This window comes from Genypterus blacodes, unplaced genomic scaffold, assembly GCF_046128005.1.
Source record: "Genypterus blacodes isolate CSIRO-AG114 ecotype Tasmania unplaced genomic scaffold, CSIRO-AGI_Gbla_v1 ptg000438l_1, whole genome shotgun sequence".
Taxonomy (NCBI): Eukaryota; Metazoa; Chordata; class Actinopteri; order Ophidiiformes; family Ophidiidae; genus Genypterus; species Genypterus blacodes.
The window spans coordinates 2,487,501-2,509,270 of record NW_027467208.1 but is presented as its reverse complement, the minus strand read 5'-3'; the positions used below and the strand labels follow the sequence as shown (position 1 = coordinate 2,509,270).

Here is a 21,770-nt window from a genome sequence, read left to right as displayed (position 1 = left end):
ATCATCAAGGCTGTATTGTAAGATCACACAGAGGTCATGTAGAGGCCGCATCCCATTATATTTGAGGCTTGTCGCTCTGTCAAGCTTTCTCTCGCTCAGTCATCTTCCTTGTGTTACACTTTTCTGTTTCGTTTCAGGGGTGGAGCCTCCCAAGGATCGTACGTTTGTGCGTCTGCAGCGTCGCCACATCAACGTTCCCCTCTACAGCATCCTGTCCACCATCACCATACTGGGCATGCTCATGGCCGGGGCCTTCCTCTTCTTCAACATCAAGAACCGCAACCACAGGTCGGCCCCTGGCGCAGACGTACACCTCTAAGAGGAGGAGGAAGGCGAGGGGGGGGGGGGGGGGCTGTGGGCTGGATGAAGGCTAAATCCAGCTAATGAAGGGGAAATGGATAAACTTATAGTGAAGCAAGGGGGAAGTAAATGAGGGGTTGGTGTTGAGGGAAGAAGCAGAGAGAGATAAATGAGATAATGAGGAGGGGAAGAGTCGGGGGAGAGCAAGACGTATTGCAATGAAGGAATGATGAAGCATTAACAGACTATATATTCACACACCAATCTCCTATACAGCAGCAATAATACACTGTTGGATACATAGAGTCTGATCTGTTCTGTTTTTAATGAGCTGTTCCTCCCTCCCAGACTAATCAAGATGTCAAGTCCCTACATGAACAACCTGATCATCCTAGGAGGCATGCTCTCCTACGCCTCCATCTTCCTGTTCGGCCTGGACGGAGGCTTCGTCTCTGATAAGGAGTTTGAGACTCTCTGCACCGTGAGTTCCTTCCACACTTTTCACTCTAAACTTATTTACAAAAAACAGAAAACCTGAAGAATGAATGAAGTGACATGGCACAGCCGTCGTGTCCCTCTGCAGATGTTTGATGTGTTGTTCTTCTTTCATTTCAACTTCTCCACATTCTGAATATTTGTTTTATTTATTTATTTGTTGTGCTAGTGATGATTGTCCTATTTCTGTCATCTAAGTTCTGAATTTCTCCCTGCTATTGTTTGAAGACTACTTTGAAGTCAGTGATGAAGCCCCTCTTCATCACTGACTTCGTCATGTGTATTGGGCAGCAAGTGAGCCACTCCCAAGAGTTGCTAGTCTGTGATCACTATCACAGCAATGTTTAGAGAATTAACAGATTTGGCTCCGACTACAAAGGATAGCAATGCTCCTCTGATACCTTGCTTTCCTCTGCAGAGACCATAATCAATAACTACATGCTGTTGTTTGCTGTTTCCAATACAAGAAGTCAGATTAGAAACTCTTTAATGACCACTTTGTTCTCATCACTTATCCCTAGAACTTTATAGAATCTTTCCTGAATCCCCTGTCTTCTCAATTAAAACTAGAACACTCTAAATGACCCTGATCACAGACGTCTTAAAGCTGTACGAGTTATGTCTAGAACCTTTATCACCCTCAGTGTCTTTTAAAGGGCAGATAAAGCTTCTTGATGACCACTAGGATTTTATCTTTAGGTTCCCTACAACCTCCTGGGAACCTTCAGAGAGACCTCCCTGCTATCTCCGTGTACTTCCCTAAGACTCCTACAACTTATTCAAGGACCCTAGAATAAATAATCTATAATCAATGAGCATACTCACATTGGGAATTTATAATAGGGATATGAAAACAGGGTATAACAGCCAGTGATTGAATCTCTTTGTGTGCCTCTCTAGCTGGCATGGAGCATTAAGTGCCTCCCCTACCTAGCATCAAAATGTGACTGTCTAGGCACTAGATTAATTAAAGGGTTTTGATTACAGTGATAACTCTCTTCTTCTGAGATACCACCTTCCCAGAATCTCGCACATAAACACACACACACACACACACACACACACACACACACACACACACACACGCACACACACCGCCACAGTAATGTTAGGCAGGGCACGTCTCGAGCTGCCAGCAGCCGGCTAAAGCTGTGCTGCGGCGCCAGAATGGAGCTTGTCACATCAGGCCAGGTTCTTACAGCGATGGGAGCACGGAGGTTGATCCATTCGCCACCAATCAATATGTGCTGGTCTCTTTGTGAATAGCAGCTATAATTGTTTTTCACTGTCTTCTTTGCCTTGCCCTCCGTCCTTCCCCGGCTTTATTGCTTTCAAGAGGAGAATGGCACACGAGCAGGTGCAGCTGTGGCGGTGTGTGTGTGTGTGTGTGTGTGCGTGCTGCAGATGGAGTGCCCAGATAAAAACATCTGTACAGCATGCATAAACACAAATACTTGAGTCACACACACGCATCCATGCACGCAGACAGTGTAGCTATATTTAGATCTGCAGGCTATATTTAATTTTTAAGCATGAAAACAGACGTCAGCGTCGCGGCGTCCTTTGTGCCAAAGCCGTGATAGGTCTACAGTTTGTATCTCATTAAGATGAAACGCTCTCAGGAATGTGACAGCTCCCGCAGTGCATGACTTTCTCTCTCAGCGCCACGCAAAAAATAACAAAGTGACAGCTTGTTATTTTTAGCCCGCCTCACAATTTCCTGTGTACTTCTGCGTTCTGAGCAAAATGCAAATATCTGTCAAATGAAGATGTTGTTTTAAACCCTGATGAGTTGAGGTCATTAAGCAGCTGTGTGTGCTGGGTGCTGTTGATAGGTTCGGACATGGATCCTCATCGTCGGATACACAACAGCGTTTGGTGCCATGTTTGCAAAGACCTGGAGGGTGCACGCCATCTTCAAAAATGTCAAGATGAAGAAGAAGGTATACGATTCATTTAAAGACTTTCTAATGTTGTTTGCACTTTGAGGAGAGCTAATGTGAATGTGTTTATGTTATTATGCCTCTGTATGTTGGGAATATGACACACACGGCTGTGACAGTCAGTAATTACTGCTTTGACAAACACACTTTGATCAAATATAAATTCTAATCAGATCGGGAGTTACCCACAATTGAATATTCTCCTCCATGGATGTGTCTGGGTCCTAACTTGTCATTATCACATCATGTACATTTGTTGGGTGGGATCCATAATGAATAACGGGAAAGTTTGCCAGAAGATGCAGGAAAAGTCAAAATAACTGGGTCACTGCTGATTTGTGTTGTCTTCTGCGGGTTTGTAAAGGGTTAAAGTAAGAGAGGGTGGAAACTGTGGCGTCTCCTGTTGCAGTTTCTGGTGTAGATGGTTGTAGCCTAAATTATCCCAAATGTTCCTAAATTGTGTTTATTCAGAAACACCATGTCTGTGAGATGCATGTTAGGCGTAGTAGTAGTTCATACAACCACGCACACACACATCTCTGCTACTCCATTCAAATACTGTATATAGAAGAGAGAAGGCGTTTTCAAAGGAAGCTTCGATTAGCTTCTGAACGTGGGTGCTTGTGTGAGCGCTCGTACACAGGCAGGCTGGTACCAGCTCCTCTCCTGAAATCCAGATTCAGAAATACAAATCCTTTTTAAACATCAGACACAATCTGTTTCAGTGGCCTAGGTGTGTGTGCGTGTGTATACATATATATTTCTCGTATTTATAGATCTGCCTCTGTTTGCCTTTATCTCTCTCTCTCTCCCTCCCTCTTACGTGTCGATGGGAGTGTGGGTGGCCTGCCAGAGAGAGAGAGAGAGAGAGAGGAAGATAGATGGAGGGATCAAAGTATTGAAGAGGTTGGGTCGGTGTGTAGGGGAGCACCAGCAGAATGCAGAGAGGAGAGAGAGGGAGAGAGAGAGAGAGAGAGAGAGAGGAGGAAAGCAAAGCAGGGCAAAGCGGAAGGGATGTGAACAGAGCAGAAGACGACTGAAGTGGCACAGAGGGGTAAAGAAAGTAGGTTGGACGGCGTGAGAAGGAAAGGGGACGGCTGCAATCGGGGACAATGGGTAGAGGAGAAGACGGAGCGAGATGCTATCTGGAATACAGATCTTCTTGCCCCGAGCTGTGAATAGAAAAGAAAACCTCAGCGGCTCACAGTTGTTTAATTCATCGACTATTTCAAAGTAATAATGCGCAGAAAAACCAAACAGTTTTGGGTTTTATGAGCTTGGTAGCTTTGCTGTGACACTTCAGACCTAATTATCTCTCTGCTCTGTTTGCCCTCTCTCCACCCTCTCTCCTATCACCAGCAGGCACAAAACAAATGTTTCCTCATGAAGCAGTGGTCCTGCTCCTGCTCCCGCTCCTGCCGCATACGTCGGCCCTTAAAACTCAATAAATATTCCTCCATGGTTTGGGGCCTGGGGCTGTTGGACAGAACACTCACACACACGCACAGACATAGAATTCAGCCCTTTACTCCTTCACCCGGTCCTTCCTCTGTTGGCTTTCCGGCACACACAGAGAGCATGCATTGTAAATCAGGCTTTGCTGGGTAACGGCTCCACTTTGGTGGGATGCGTCCTGCACTCCCTCACTTCTTTTAAAGAGCAGTACTATGAGGGTGCAGGTGGGGCGAGAGACTGTTCCATCTCTGCCCTCCGCCTTTGCACAACCGCATGATTTGATGTCGTTGCAAAAGTCGGTTTTAAATCCTCGTCTCTCTTAGAATGAAATGTGTTCTCATTGGTGTGCAAGCAGCCGTTTCAGGGCGAGTAAACGCACCATCAAACCACCGCCCCGCAGCACTGCAATATCTGAAACGTGTCGTGCTGTGAGCATATTTGTTCAGTGCCATCAAAAGACGGCAGATCAAAACAAACGATCCCCCGTACGCGTCTCATCCCGAGCCTGACAGTGGATAGAAACCTACACGAGGCCGCCCCCCCCGCATCCGGGGCTATGTGATACTCTCCAAACACATAGCGGCCCCGACCTGTGTTCCCTGACCTTTCCTTTGATCTGTGGTTCCAGACGGTCAAACACTATTATAAATATAGATCACAAACGGGTCACGGCTTTCATCTCTCCAAAGTTCACGGTACAAAGGAGGAGCTTAAATGGTTGGCAGTTGCTGCTACTTGTTTGGATCTTTTTTCCACATTCCCTGGTCACTGCTTGTCGGTGGAATAACTCACAGAGCTGCATGTCACAAACAGTTAATAGACAATCAAATATTGTACTGGTTCGTTAGGCCTGCAAGCTTTTCTAGGTTTTTTATCCGAGTATCCCAAGTTTCCCCAATCACTACGGGCTAAAACATGCGTCTCATCCTCCTCTCCCTCTCCAGATCATAAAGGACCAGAAGTTGCTGATCATCGTGGGCGGCATGCTGCTAATCGACTTATGCATCCTCATTTGCTGGCAGATCGTGGACCCGCTTAAGAGGACTGTGGAGGAATACAGCTTGGAGGTCAGTGTGCATTTTCATTTTGGCTTCGCGAACACGCATTCTCCTCGTCCAAACTCGCTCTCGATTGTGGTTTCGCACAGCGCTAATGTTTTTTTCCCCGCTCTTAAATGCCTGTTCATTTTGGAGTTTATGCAAACAAAATGTCCGCCGTGGGCTGTCGCTCTGGTGTCTTTGTTGTGCTTGTTATTTTTGGGTCAGGATGTGAGCCATTGCTGCCTCCTGTGTTCGTCCCAGTGCAGGACATTTGCCAGCTTGGATGTGAGACATTGGCAGGGCCAGGTTGGAGAAGAGGCACTTGGCATCGCTGTCACCTTGCTCAAGAAGATGCGTGGTGTAGAGTAGAAATGAACTGCTGTGCCGGGGTTGGTGAGAGGAGAGCAGTTTGTTGATTGGATGAGGATGAATCTAACTGTGTTCCAGTTGGCTAGAATGAGCAAAGATTTGGCGTCAGAGTTTGATAGTGTGAAGTATGTTTGCTGCTCATACATAACACATTTGTATATTCATAACAGGAATGCAGCCTTTGAATTAGGAAGCTACAGCTTCATTTTTGATCCAATACAGTTTTGACATAACACAGAATTACATATTACATTACATTACATTACATTACAATCATTTGGCAGACGCTTTTATCCAAAGCGACTTACATTACATTACCACCCTTCGCAGAGGGGGGAGCAATTGAGGGTTCGGTGCCTTGCTCAGGGGCGCCTCGGCAGGGGCTCGAACCGGCAACCCTCCGGTTCCCAAGCGGAAGCTCTAACCACTGAGCCACTGCCAGCCTACAGTACAATTACAGTTTTGTTACTTTACACAATAACATTCCAACATTCACCAAAATGCTAACATTAACAACTCCAAGAAATGGGAACTTGTCTGCACCGTCCTGCGATAAACAATCTTAATTACTCCAGTTCATCTCAGATTAAATGATCTGTCTTTGATGAACATGGACCCTGGATGAAGCTAAGTGGAGATTTCCCGTAATGAGTTCCCTTTCAAATGCTTTAAACTTCTCTGTGTAGACCATGAAACCATTATCCTCCTCCCTTGAGGTCCAAAGTCCTTAGACACTAACACTATTTCTTAGATCTTCATCGACCCCTCCACTAAACGGAGGTTGTCCACCGGTCACTGCAGTGAAATGCCAGGCCTGCTGGTGTGGTTTGCTTTTTAGCCAGGAGATGGAAGGATGTCTGACATATTTGACTGTTGGTTACTTAAATGAATTGAAAAAAAGTGCAGTGAAGTGAATCGTAATCGTTGTTGTATCTGTGAAGGTTCATTTCATCTCAGCTATGGACAGTAGCTGAAGAGAGTGTGTGTCTTAGAGGCTTGGGAGCAGGTCAGCTTTGTGCCTCTCCATGTTTTGTTCATTGATGAAAAGATATCTGTGGGAGATCACTGAGGAAGAGCCACGATGTCTGGCCAGATTTATTTATACATTGTTGCTTTTAGCGTAGTCTGAAGGTATATTTAGCACTTTCACACAACTCAAGACAAAGCCATATTTCCTTTTGTGATTATCACCACTTATATATTTAAGTCAGCCTAAAGGGTGTTGCAAAGCCTTAGTTAACATATTCATTTGTGAATGTTGTCAGCGTGTACGGTCGGGTCCTGGTGGAGTATTCTAAGACTATAAGCCCCCGGTCAGGGGAGAGCTGTGAATATATTAGCCACTCAGTGTAGGAGTCTACATTTCCCCGGGGTCCCTGGATCAGCATGCCTGGGCCGAGGCTCCACATGCCTGCTCAGTGTGCTCGGTTTGGAGCACCGGCACCCATACGGCCTCGTGGGGTTTACCTGAGAGGAGCGGAGAGGCAGCCTGGAGCTCCTCTGCGCCCCTGGACCTTCAGATGGGACCAGATGACAGGAGGCAATCCAATCAGCAAGGAGAGGGGGGGAGGAGGAGAGAGTCTAGAGAAATATATACCACTGTATACAATGTGTCCTCATAAATAACCTACATCAGGTGGTCATATATACATTATTATGTTGTAGAGGAGGTGGAGAAAGAAGTTTTGTAGGTGGGACCAAACTGAGCGGGCCTCCACAGGGGACAAGAACCAGTGAGACTAGCTGGGAGTAATAGTGGTGAGGAAGCATCATTAGTTACCCAGGTTCCTGTGAGCTCTCCCTTCTTCCATCCCACCTCTCGCCTGCAGTCTTTCTCTCTCTCTCTGTCTCTCTCTATCTCTCTCTCTCTCTCTCTCTCTCTCTCTCTCTCTCTCTCTCTCTCTCTCTCTCTCTCTCTCTCTGTCTCGCTCTCACTCTTTTTATCAGGATCTCCCCTCCCCCTTTCATATTTACCTTTCCTACCATGGGAGTAATGTTGACCTTGAGTTGCAGAGATGCATCTACCTGCTGCACCCAAGGGTCTGCAGTATGACATCATTGGTGTTATTGAACCGTCACTGTGCTTACTAGTCCACCTTGTTGTTTCAATCACACTCAGAGGATTTCCTTCATAACCGCCAATTAACGGGGGCTTTTCCATGTTGTTTACAGAAACACCAGTGCTAATTGCTCCTTTGGTTTTAGATACATTCAAAATATGAAGATGCTCAGTCAACGATCATGAATGAGCGTAATAAATATAATAAATCTGCGACATTCAGAGTGGCAGATTACTTCACATTAACAGTTTAATGAAAATCCAGCCTTTTATTCATGGAGGTGCTTTTATATTCTGTGAACCTGGAAGTCCCACCAATCACCTTGTTTCAATTTTATGATCATTAATATTTTAGACCCACCAAAGATATGTGATAGTTGCGTTGTCATGGAAACAGGGACACCCAAAAGTTGTAAGTGGATAACTGACTTGACAAAGTCAATCCCCCGTATCATCAGGGGTGAAACCCCTGCTTTGAATCCAGAGAGCTAAGCCTTAATGAGCAACCATTAGCAAAACTAGGGCATCCCCCTCTGCATCCTTTATTAGCATTAGCACGAAGATGAAACAATGAGGAGGCTGACAATAGATCCTTGTGGAATGCTCCATGAAGACATGATGGACTTAATAGCCCGCCAAATACAACCAAGGCAGTGGCAGAGATCCTGCGGGGTGTTAAGTCTGAAGGCTTTAAAATGAGACGCCGGTGACCCCTGGGTGCTATTTCATGCCTCTACTTCAGCCCTGCAGTTTTAATTACAGTATGCAGATGATACGCCTTCACCAAACCACTTATGACCTTGAGACCGTCCTCTTAAACCAAGACTGGCTTTCAAACTGCACTTCACTTTTCTGTACATAAGACATAAGACCTTGCACGCTAGATTAAATGAGAGGAAATGTAAAGATTTATTCAGATGGTTATAGTGATTTTCCCCGTTCTTAACACGAGTCTGACCCTTAATTCTCAACAGCTCAGGGAATATTCTAGATATCAGTGTCTTTTCTTTTTTCCAGCCCCAGAGCTTAGTGAGAGCAGGAATAACTCTGGCTCCTGCAGGAATGTCCTGGGAATGCTGATGGAGACGTTGGGCTGCAGCAAGCAATTAGATCCATTTTCTGGCTCGTTAATAATTGAGCATTTGTTAATGGCGTGGATGTTTCAGCAGCGGGGCAGACTGCTGCTTTTCATCAGATTAAGCCCCGCAGTACGGACACATGTTGCAGTGTCAATGCACACACGTGTGTCGAATCACAAGAGAAGAGCGTGTGGGTTGTGCGCGTTTGTGTCATTGTTCTGCGTACGTGTGCATGTCCATGCAGAGTGAATGTATATGACCTTGTGTGTGTGTGTGTGTGTGTGTGTACCTGCCTGGTTGTGCGTGTGTGTATTGTACAGGTATGCAGCCGTTCATGCATGGATCTGTTCTGGTGTGTACATCACTTTATGCACGTATTCACCAGCTCACTCGTGGTCACGGGCATTGTCTCCTGCATAATGAAGGACAAACTGTTGAGAACAGATGATTAGCATTCTGGTGGATCCTGCCGCAGACCCCCTCTACTCCACTCTCTCCTCCCGTCTCCTCTTCCTCCTCCCCCCCCCTCCCCTCCCTCCTCTGCTGTTATCCCCGGCTCCGAAGCTGCTGCAAGCATCAGCAGGCAAGCGGGCAGGCGGGCGGGCGAGCAGGCAGGCAGGCTGCAAAAGAATATTGCAGTGTGGCATCACCATGGTAACGGCCATGGTTTCTGACATCCATAACGTGGAGAGCGGCACTGTTGATCCGTGAGACAAAAATAGAGGGTTAGGCCAACCACTTCAGTATGGTGACACATGCATGAAGCATTTTAAACATCCACATGTAACACACACACACACACACACGCATCCCTGCATAATGTGAAGATCTCTCACAGGTTCCTCCTCTACTTCCCTCATTCTGAAGCTCCACATGTCTGCCGCCCCCACCTGTAAGCTGATAGGCAGGAAGAGGGAGAGAGGAAGCGAGGGAAGGAAAGAGAAAAGATTTTATCCCAAAGCTTCGTCGATCCACTCCTAAAATCACATCTCTGCCACAGCCAGGCGGCGCATGACTCACCGTTAGCTTTTAATGTGAAAATATTACTCTTTGTGCGATGGTGACAGATGATGGGGAGATGACTGATTAGTTAGACTGTAGGAGCCCTCACTACCACCAGAGGAGACACACAGGTTCCTTGCTGCTGGACTTGACTAGACTTGGAGATCTTGAGGCACTTCTTCTTGTTCCATACCCCCTGCTCCCACCTCCCTCTCTCCCTCTCTCCCTCCTCTGCTTCTCCTCATTTGACCAGCTCCTGCCCTATGGGGAGTGCAGGGAACAAAAAAACCTGAAAAAAATTGAAAAACAAGCGTGTGACAGCAGTGCCGGTGGACCAAACTCAAAACACACCTGGAACATTCTCTTTTCTCATCTGTACCTCTTCTCTCTCTCTCCATTTACTTTATTGTGACCTTCTTTTTTTCTTTCACTATTCTCTTCTTTCAATTCACTGTGTCCTGCTCTAATTTCCACTTATATTGACTTCTTCAAAGGGAGGAGAAGACGCCCGGATGTGTCCCCAATCCCTGTCTCGCTGCTGGGTGCTGCTGGGTGGGAGGAGGGTTGATGAACTTTGCCGTCTGTCACTTTGTCTGCCACTTGCCACACACTTAGCAAGGGAGAGGGGAGGAGTTGCACACAGATAACTGCTGAGTAAACTGAAACTAGCACATGTTTACAGCAAGACGCGACCAAATTTAGATCAGAAAGAAATGCTGAATGTTGAATCTTAGATGTTGCAGTTATCGACGAAAACATAGATGCACAAATACAGTTTTTTTTTGTAAAACTTGCAAAAAAACACTCCTATGATCATTTACCAATGCAGTATCCCCTCTCTCTCTTTCTCGCTCACACACATATACACACACACCTGCTCCGTGGCATGGTTACCCCCCTCCTCGCTCAGACACCGCAGCCTCACTCAGCTGTTGACTGTGTGAAGGTCGTGTGAAGGACACCGTGCTCTTGTTTCAGAACCGGCCTGGCTCTGTGGACGCGGGGCAGGTGGCGATGTTTACCTCTCACCTAAATCTGGCTTTCCCCCGTCCACCTCAAAGCCCCGCTCAAATGGCAAAAGCGTTGAAATTGAAATCTGCTCAGCCTTTTTACAAATTTGCCTCAAATCAGGCTGGATTAGAGCGTGGCCTGGGTTCAATTACCCCAAGATCTATCCAGGAGTAATTATATTTCCAATCACGGGAGACAAAGATGTGACATACATGATAAAACACCCGGAGTGAAGCATTTTTAACGCTGCAGAATAAGGAACAATGTCATCTTCTGTATTAGCCGTGGAGCTAAGACGGGCTTTGAGGCTCCTTTGTTAGCGTGGAGTTAAAGCGCTTGCCGAGATCAATGCCTGTTCAAAGTAAACTGGGTCATTAAGGGATAACCACCACCCACCTAGACCTTCGCTCATCGACTTCCTCTGAAAGCAAGAAGAGGCAGGATTGGGCGGGGGGAGACGATGGTGAGAGGTTCATGCAGACCTCGCAGAGTTTTTTGGGCTGATTTTGTGCAGCGTCTGTCCCAAACTGTGATCCATTCATATTAAGAATTCCAAAGCGTTCTAAGAACCTTCTCTGGAATCATAAGTCCTTTGTAAGAAACGTCTCGCTGCTAATGAAACCGCACCGATCAATATTTGGTGTCTCGATCGCTTTTTCCTACGTTTCTGTGCGTGGTGCCAGGTTTCTCTGATCTTGGTTTTTAAGTGTGTCGCAGCCCCTCGGCCCAGCAGGAGGAGTCAGGACTCCGGCTAAAATAGAACAATAACCCTACAACCTACATACAGTAAACAGGGCTGCAGCTTGCTTCATGAACACCCAAAGTTGGCTACGGTTTCTATATTTAAAGTTGAGATTTAAATTGGTTTCATGTCCTCCCAACAGTTTTATGGCATTTTAATCAGATTTAGTTTGTTCCCCCCTGCTTCAGATCTTTGCCTCAATCTTTTCAGAGAGAGAAAAAAAGAAATTAGAAATCCACGTCTGCAAGAGGTGTCAGAGGAAGGTGTACACAGAGTTTCATCATTCATTGTGCGTGTGTGTGTGTGTGTGTGTGTGTGTGTGTGTGTGTGGGGGGGATATTTACCGGCCGTGTTTTTGCCATATTTCTACACGGTGCTGGTATTTGTCTTGTGGAGCGACGGCGGTGTTGCGTGTATGCGGACAGCGTTATCAGTGGATCGTAGGGGGAAGCTCTCTGAGGACGGCTCCAGTCAGGTACAGTGTTTGTTGACACTCCGGCTGGTAAATTGGACATGTGGTTATGCATGACTGAGCCTGCTCAAGTGAATCGCTCCGAAAATGGAATTGGGGGTAGCAATGTTTACCTCCTTTCAGGAACCCTCCATTTCTGTGTGCTGTGTGCTCGCTCTCCGCTCCCTCCCTCCCTCCCTCCCTCCTTTCCTCCCTCCTTCCTTCGTTCTCTCCTTCGAATACTTTGCTTTCATTCCATTCTTCTCAGAGGCACAAATGCACTGAATTACCCCCAAACCTCCACTTCCACTCCACTCCTCTTCTCTCCCATTTTTTGCCCAGCCGTTTTCTCCCTGCTCCTCTCCTCCGGCTCCCCTCTCCTGCAGTTGCTAGGCAACAACTGATTGAGCATGAGGGGTATGCAATTGACCAATTAGAAGTCTTCCAAATGAAAAGCGATGTCAGGAGTTCCTGCAGTTGCAGCTTAAGCTTTATCCAGTGTCCACTGTAAGTGGAGTGGATAAAGGGAGTGCGTGTGTGTGTACGTGTGTGTGTGTGTGCGGGCGCTCTCACATGTTTGGGTGTTTGTGATTGTGCATTTTGTTCTGTTGTTTTCAGTCTCTCGCTCTCTTTCGTCTACCCATTCCCCCTCACAGTCTCCCTCTCTTTCCTTCCTCTCCCGTCTCTCTCTCTCTCTCTCTCTCTCTCTCTCCCTCTCTGTCTCTCTCTCCCTCTCTCTCCCTCTCTCTCTCTCTCTCATAGCAGAGACACCCTCCATCAGTTACCAGACACATCCATCACTGTTCCTCCTTCGCAGCCCTGAGGATTCCATTATGGCTCAGCAGCTGACACACACACAGTTTAGGGAAAGGCAGCTCTATCTTGTCTGGCCACGGGCAGAGACGTGATTAGTTAGAGACTGGAGACGGACACGCTCTCCTGATGATGGCGGTGATTCTGTGCTCCATGACGATGATGATAACGGCGGCGGCAGCGATTTGATGATGTGGCTCATTTTGACACACGCTTTTATCACAGGACACGGCGTATTGTTCTCCCCTCCACCTATAAGACCGAACCAGATTACATTTCATTATCATTCTGAAAGCCGCTCCTGTTGCTAAGCTGGTCAGTGTGTATTCAGCGACCCTTGACCTCCAACTGTCGCCCACTCACCCGCTTCCCAGCAGGTGGTTTTTGCCTGAGCAACCTGAGCTGGTTGGGGAAGTTGTTTGATCTATTTTCATTTAACCTGCTTGTTCTCGTGGAGTCTAATTAGGCGAGGCGTTGTTTTACAGTAAACGGCTCTGGTATGTTGAGAAATGTTGCTTCAAGCGGAGTCACACTTTACTGTCTGTGTTTGCAGTAACAACGTAACAAGCAACAACACAAACAAACAAAACAAACAAACCTCAGCAATAATGAATCAATAAACTGGCTGCGTCTGATGAGAACCACGCTGGTTATTTACATCTTTCTCTTAATTCTCCTTTTGTTCTTGCGACTTTTGTTGCCTGATGCTCCACCGTTCACTGTAGAAGAGGAGGAGGAGGAAGAGTGATGTAGACCTCAACAAGGCTGGAGGCAGAGACATGAGGAAGAGGGCAGTTGAAGAAAGGGCAGGGGAGGTCTGCCATGTGAGGGGGAGGATGAAAGAGAGGAAGGAATAGAGAAGGAAAGAAAGAATAAAAGCTACAGGGTAAAATAAAACAAATCTCCAAACACACAGCACTGAGATGGAGACTTTGGAGGAAATTAAGTCAAAAATATGTGACAAGAGGCAGTGCAGTCAAATTTAAGAGTGAGGGAGGGGAAGGAGAAAGTGTGTGTTTGTGTGTGTGTGTGTGTGTCATGGCTGCTTATCGTCACAGTGCTGGGGGTGACATTGATTAGCGCTGGCCGTCGCAGGGAGCCCAGGAGACAGTGGAAGGGGAGGTCACATAATTAAACCCAGCACTGCAGCAAACAAGCTGGCACCGTGCCAGCCCCCGCTCCCTCTCCCCGCAGCCCCCCTGAGCCGCCGCTGCCCGCAACCCCCCAAAAAGAAACGACAGGCACACACACACACACACACCCAGGTGCTGCTATATAAAACAATACGTCACCTTTAACTCCTTGACGGTGGATGCTCGACAGTGTGTGTGTGTGTGTGTCTCTGTGTGTGTGTGTGTGTGTGTGTGTGTGTGTGTGTTGACAGAAACTCCTACACGTCTGCTTCAGCGTCTCTTAGTTTTATATGAAGCCGCCACCTGAGCTGGCAGTGATGTTGATTGTTGATTTGCAGGATGAAAACATCATTGTGTAACCCGGCCCTCTGCAGGTTACAGTTTCATGAAGTCATTTGTCATGGGATACATAAACGGTAAATAATCTGCAGCTGCCGCTGTCTGTGTGTGAAGCCGTGTTGTGACAGATGCGTTGCAGTGTGTGTGAGTGATGCGTGGGCTGCTGTGCTCCTGTGCCTCTCACCTCCCTTTAAAGCACTTCCTCCCCTGACCTGTTATTTTGTTCCCTGTCATCTCCAAAAGTCCACTCTTCAAAGAGTCCCGCAGGTTGTCGGGTTCTCCTCTTTTGGTGGCATTACGAGTGGAGCGTGCTCAGATTGGATTTGACCCCTGTGAATGTCCTGCTCGCTTTCATCTTAGAGCCCATCTCTTTTTTTCTTTCTGTTTTTTTTACAGCGAAGCAACTTCATGTTGTCTTTGCAGTTAAAAGAATTCATAATGTTTCAGAAAGTATTAATAATGCTCTTTATGTGAAAAGAAGAGAGCAAATGTGGGCCGTCACTTAAACACGATATAGTAAGATATAGTAGCTTAAGTAGATAAGAGACCTTTCTTGTGTGATTTTGAGGTCAGTTGAGTACTGTAGGTCACTTACTAAGACCGAAGCTTCTCCCTTGAACCCTTATGGATCCCTACAGAACACATTGAAATGCCTCTTAAAGCTCCTCTACATAAAGCTTACATTGCAAGTGTTTACCTGCAACATTCTCCCTTGAAACGTTGGTATTTTCAACCCTAAGTACGTTGCTGAAAAATGGTAAGAAATGGATTTTATGAAGCATCATTTTAGGATAACACACTTCTGGTTGGGAGTCCAGGAAGGACGTTTAGTTTTTATTGTGTCGCGCGTTCCTTTCTTCCTCTGCACTGTTGAGGTAATGGCACAGGGATCCATAGTGCTCCTTTCAAAGCCATACACACCTGGGAAGTTGACGCCTAATAGCCCCAGAATGCTGCAATATACCAACAAAAAACAATGCCAAGGACCTGGAAATGAAAACATTCATAAACTCCATACCCTCTCGTCTTTGCAAAGCTTTTATTTCATGGTTATCTGTCTTGTACCGTTGAAATTGGCAGCTTCCAGAGGTGAGCGGCAGGAGCGTTTAATGGGCCACTTCTGCCAACATCTACGCCCTCACAATCACTGTTTTGCAACTGATCCTCCTCATCATTTTGTACAAACACGCTCCATATTTGCGATCGTCTTCACTCTCAAATGGATGTAACAAACCGTGCTCAGGGCCTGGTTTCAGCTCTCTCCTTTCCCCCTCTGTCCCGCCTCTGCTGTCCGCAAACCTCCGGAAACACAAAGAGCAGAGATAGAGAGAGAGAGAGAGAGAGAGAGAGAGAGAGAGAGAGAGAGAGAGAGATGGTGAATGTCCTGGATCAATACTCGCTGAAAGTGCATAATGGGAGAGGATGTAAACCATATGGTGCAGTTTGAACTAAACCCCAGTCACTTAGCTTAACTGTAGCCTCTTACTGTCACCTTTGTTGAATCAATGGCATGTTGGCGTCGAAACAAACCCTAAAGATCTATGAACGATGGCTGACAATCACCGTCCTTTACTGGTGGATTTCCAGTCCATGTTTTCGTTGTGAGCCGCTTGGTGATAAATGCGTCTGATTGCTTCTCTGCGGTGCATTGCACATTATTAGCTGCAGCGATCTCGGCTTGAGCTTTGAACGGTGAGATGTGTCATCGTGAGGAGAGAACAGAGAGAGGATGTGAAAGGAGGAAATAGCAGCGGACGGGATGAGACGCCATTTTAAAGGTGGAATCTGCCCATTTGTGTGTGTCTGCGTCCGCACGTCACATTCCCATGCGTGTGTGTGAGCTGCCGTCATGTTGCTTAAACATGTTAGCGAAGAGGCGCAGTCACCTCGCAGGCATGCCACCCGCTGTGCCTCGCCCCCCCCCCCCCCCAACACCAGAGCAATCTCGCTGACAGCCATCTGTCAGGTAATTAACCCGAGTGAGACGCTGAGCACGGGCAACTGCCAAGTCACCGTGCATGCATTCCTCTGAGTCGCTACGTATCGTGTGTGCGTGTGTGTGTGTGTGTGTGTGTGTGTGTGTGTGTGTGTGTGTGTGTGTGTTTTCGATGGAGGTTTTCGCAAATTCGTACGAGTGAGTTTGTCTTCACCATATTCCCTTCTTCCATAATTGAAGAGCTGCACATTGGCTAAAGGAGCAAGTGAGTTTAGTGGTGGACTATGAATAAAAGATGTTGCATGATACGGGGAAAAGGAACACAAGTTACAGGAGAGCTCACGTGTTACTGTCATGGCGATGGCCCACTCACTAAACTTGCGTGTTCTGTCTTTCCTAAGTGCTTTCAGTCCTCAGTTTCAGACGGCAACATTTCCATTGTACTGAAAACGACCTCATCGCTATGGCAGTTAGTCGCAGACAAAAAGGTTTCCTCAAGGAATGTTCAGGCCAGCGTCTCCTCCAAAACGCAGAGATGCGGATTCAGATGGTGTTAATATTATCAGAGAGCCAGTGAGATTATGGACACCAATAAAATCATTGATTACCCCTTTAAAAGGAGCAACGACCTCATATAACCACATCATATACTTCCCCTCTCAACATGGCTGCCTCTGTCTACCTCTCAGGCTCCGATCCTAAAGGATGACTCTGCTCTCTGTGTGTGTGTGTGACACCTCGCGTCCATGTGAGGCAAAGAGGAGGGGGTCAGTGTGTAGGCTGACGGAGGAAGGTGAGGGTCAGACCAGGGTGAGGAAGAGCAGCAAGGCACAGAAAGTGTGAAACGCCAACACTGGGGCACTCTCAGCTTGTTATTTCATACTCCATGACAGTAAGTGTGTGTGTGTGTGTGTGTGTGTGTGTGTGTGTGTGTGTGTGTGTGTGTGTGTGTGTGTGTGTGCGCAGTCAAAGAGTTGGGCTGCAGTTTTTCCAAATAGCCATCACAGCATTGCAGCATTTTCAGGACAGCACCGAGTCTACAGCGTGGTGTCAGGTTGCAACCATGCAAAAACTCATCTGTCTGTCTGTCTGTCTGTCTGTCTCACTCTCACTCTCTCTCCCCCCCTCTCCCCTTGTGTCTCTTACCCCCTGTTGGTCAATGGGAGGTACTGTCATTAATCGGTCACCGCACATTCATCCAATCACTTACAGCGTTAATTTGATCCAAGCTTCGATTTTCAGCGTTTTTCCAGGCAAATACATTTTTAAATTAGGCATGCATATACAGTAGGCGTTCCTTTTACAAGGCGCACGCCAGTATTGATCCGTTGCTCAGATACTCAGATGAAATGTGCTGCCATGTCCTCAGAATGAGATTCACGTAGCCGCAAAGAGCCTGATTGGATTGGGAGATCGATAAAGTGGCAGAGAGAGGGAGAGAGGGAGAGATGTATTCGCTGTTCTTCATTACACCTATAAAAGGAAAGAAATGAGAAGTGGCAGCAGGGGAGTCGTAGCGTCTTGTTGCAGCAGAGTCCCACATCAGCCCCCTAAGTACTCTGCATGATGTTCCATACAGCAAGCATGGCACAGAAGAAGAAGTAAACACAAACTTTAAATGTACAGCGTGTGTGTGTCTCACTCGCTAAAATCAGCGAGAACCTTTCCTGAAATGCTGCTATCCCATGACACAGGGCGAAATGGGGGCAATTGTATCTGCAGCACCAATCCCACAAGCATTAAATGTTCCAAAGCGTGCTGAGATGAAACTGAAATCAGCGAACGCCAGAGGAGCTGAGGTGAGCGACAGAGAGGAGACATCAGAGGGCTCATCTGTCTGAGCGAGCTGGGATAATTAACATGGATTTAGTTTTTAATTAATGTGCCTCAATCCGAATAGAAATTCTATTCTTACATTTTGGACTAAATGAATTCAAGGACGTCCACTCCAGCTCTGTTCAAACACAGGCTGTTGTTTCTTCCCGTGTTTGCTTTCTTCTCGCCGTGTTTGTCCAGTTGTTCCTTGTTCTCGTTCCTTTCGTTCTTGCCTCTCCTCTTTCACACACTTCCTCTCGGCTCGTCGCTCAAACACGCTGGCGTCGGCGCTGAAACTGTTCGACGTCGCTCCAGTGAAAGGAGGAAAGTGTCTCCAACATAATCGATCCGCTCATAGCCGTGGCGGCGTGAAAACCCTGCAGTGCCCTCCGACGCTGGGTCTGTTCCCAGGAGGGCGGCGGCAGCACCTGATGGCCAAACTCCACCAGCTGAGCCCCGAAAACAACCACCATCTGACCATCTGACGACAATAATAATCCCTCTGTCACGCCGCCAGCTCCATGTGGCCGGGACATCAGAGAGGAGCCGTTACTCTGCTTCACCGTGGTTCGCTCTCAAAGCAGCACTTTCCTCCCTTTCTTCTCCTGACTTCATCACTGTGATGTTGTGTGTGGACGCCCGGCCCCAGTCTGTCCAGATGTCCTTTAAACTGCCCGGCCCGTCAGTGTGAGCAGCACCTGTGTACCTGTGAGCTCAAACGGGAGCAGAATGAGCCACTGTTTGCATTTATCTCATGCTTTGATCTCCGTCCTGAAGAGACATATCCTTGGCATCATTTCCTTCTTTGTAACTGCAGCTGAGGGGAAGCCAGCACAGGGACACAGAGTCACTGGGCTCCTCTACTCAGCTTTAGCTCAGATATATGACAGCAGCAAGGAAATGAGCTCAAACTGGATGAAATGTAAGCGTGGGCATATGCAAGAGTGTTTCATGTGGGTGTGTGAGCGTGCGTGTGTGTGTGTATTGGACTCATGCTTCATTGGCCTCTGCGTGTGTGTGTGCGTGTGCGTGTCCTAAGTGACAAAGGGACGAGGGAGCTCCCCTGGCTGCTGACTGGACCAAATCTACTTTGACTTCAGCCTTTTTGAAAATGAAACGCTGGAAGTTTTGTCGACAAATTCATTTTAAGATGCTCTTCAGCAGAGGATATGAATGTGACGTCTGACCTCGTCTACCTCAAATTGGTCTTTTGCAATATGTCAGCATCTTTGCAAATACAATGTAGGAAGTCATCTCTGACCAACCAGGACACACAGGACGCACACAGTCTGTCCCGCTTTGGGTGGGCAGAGACTGTTGCTGTCTTCAGTCTGCTGTGATCCACCACTCCTGTCTGGGCCCATACCTCACCCACCGTCTCCATGACTCAGGTGGGACAGATCCCTGGCTGTGATTGGTGGCTGGGCATCATTCTTGGGTGTAACTGCTCCTCCGTCCTTGGGCAGGCAGCTGATGGCAGCACAATGACAGCTGAAGTAATTGACTGTTAAACTCTTATGGATTTTCTGCCCGCTGCTGATGTAGCAAAGGCCCCTCATCAGCTTGTACTGTACACACACACGACACACACACACACACACACACACACACACACACACACACACACACACACACACACACACACACACACACACATTTATCCTTGTGATAAACAGAAACAATGTAAGGTGTGAGTCCTGTAGTGGAGCTCATGTGTGTGTGTATTTGCTGTGTAAAGTGTGTCTTGCATGAAGGCGTCGCAGCCCTGTGTGTATTGCATTACAGGGATAGAATGAGGCCGGTGTTTGTGGTATCTCTCTTTCTCCTCGGGCACCAGGAGCCAACCATAAGGTGTTGTATTTGTCAGAGCCAAGCTTGAGCTAGGTGGAGAGATGCCCCTGGGAGCCTCTGACTCAGCCATGCTCGTGTGTGTGTGTGCGTGTATGTTTTCCATGTAGAGGCTGTGAGGTGTTGGCAGGGCTGTCGTACAGAGCCAATGGCGTTGCACTGGTTGTGTCAGCTCCTGCAGGCTGCTATCGATGCTCCTATCATCTCATTCTCCCTCTCTCTGCCCTCCCTGCTCACTTTGGCACGCCGGCCACCTTCTTGTCACTACTAGCCGCTGACACGTGCACAGGGGCACGTGGGAGTGCGTTTGTGCATTCGCAGCTGTGCCTCAGTGTGCATGTTTGCATGTGTGCCTACATCTCTGCTTCTGCGAGTGTTTGTGTTTCCTTCCTGCCCTCACAATGCATCATAGAGCTCCAGCAGAGCCCTGCTACATTTCTGCATCATTAGGCCTCTCACTAAGGTCGAGTGAGAGGCTGGACCCCGCAGGCAGTGGACTGGGGCAAGAGAAAGGAGAGGTGGGGGGCAGAGAGGGGGAGAGATTAGTAACGGTGGAGGAAGAGCATCAAGACGCTGTAATAAGGAGGGAAACATGAAGAGCAAAGTGAGCAAGTGAGGCGTTTGTGGAAAATAAGAGACTGTGGAAATGAGACTGTGGAGAATGCAGAGAGCACACACACACACACACACACACACACAGGCGAGAGGGAAAACGTGCAGTGTTCAGTCAGAGCGAGACATAAACAGAACGACAGAGTGAACATGGCAGGAATAATATAATGTCTCCTCTGACGCTCTCCCACCTGTAGAGAAGTGTTTATTGTAGCAAATGACAAAGCCCAACGGAATCCTAATCAATACTCTGTGTCCAGATAATGAAGCTTTATTTCAGAAAGATAGGTTTAATCCACAGCTTCATTCACATTCACGTCCACATACCAACAAACACAAACCTGAGTATTGAAGAGAAACGACTCAAACACGTTGAGCAGTATTGAATATTGGAACAAAAGGAAGATGGCAGATGTACATTAACTATGACAAAGACAGACACTGCCTCGTGTGGTTCCTATTCAACTCATTCACGTTTCACAGTTTGATATAGATTAACCGAATATGAACTTGGTCAACTTTGCTTCAACAATCATATTGACTCAGGCTTCATGCTCTCATCTGTCCTGTAGCCTCATGTCATCACAATAAGCCAGGCGGCGTTGGAAAACAAAGCAGCAAATTTCAACCCTGTTTGTATATTCTCACCTCAAAGAAAATGGATATTTAAAAATCAAATATCTGTCATGCTTGACATTTTTGCAATTAGAGAGGAAGAAAACAACAGAACAGAGAGGGACGGAGGAGGAGGAGGAGGAGAGGAGGAGAACAGAGCAGAGAGAGAGAGAGAGTTCTAATGCAGTGATAATGTTATGTAAAGAGAAATTAGGAATGTTCACGGGGCCCCGACACAAAGCAAAGCGTTGAAGAGCTGCATGTGATGTGAATAAAGCCAGATGCAGGAATCAGAAGTGTGTATGGATGTAAATATAAATCCTGCTGTCTGCTCCCGGTGAAACGCAGATAAACAGAGGCGGCGGCTGCTGCTGCTGCTAATACAGCACAGTGCAGCGCGGTTCACTTGTGAATAACACAGCCAATTAAGCAGCCACAACACAGGGCTCATGGCAACCAGGGGGGGGGGGGGCTCAAAGGACGCAATTACTGTTTGTAGGTCTGCAGCGACGAAGGGGAGGGGAGGGGCAGAGAGAGAAGGAGAGAGAGTGACGGGTGACTCAAAAAAGGAGGATGGCGCACGTTCCCCTCTTGTCGCCGTCTAAATGGCACGCAGGTCACGGAGTGTGTCGCGATGGCGGCGGTGGGGTTTCCAGACGAGCGCAGTCGTGTCGTTCGCTCTGGGCGTTGATGTTATTGGCTACTGGAGCAGG

At 47.4% G+C, this 21,770-nt stretch overlaps 1 protein-coding gene across 1 annotated transcript in view; it reads left to right on the top strand.

Annotated features, from left to right (window-relative positions):
• The window catches only part of gabbr2 (gamma-aminobutyric acid (GABA) B receptor, 2), an 85,608-nt gene that overhangs the window by 46,375 nt on the left and 17,463 nt on the right, over positions 1 to 21,770 (top strand). Inside the window, exons 9-12 of the mRNA XM_076139083.1 lie at positions 138 to 288; positions 649 to 781; positions 2,631 to 2,738; positions 5,138 to 5,260. Coding sequence (XP_075995198.1) covers positions 138 to 288; positions 649 to 781; positions 2,631 to 2,738; positions 5,138 to 5,260 — 515 coding nt within the window. The remainder of the gene's footprint in view (positions 1 to 137; positions 289 to 648; positions 782 to 2,630; positions 2,739 to 5,137; positions 5,261 to 21,770) is intronic.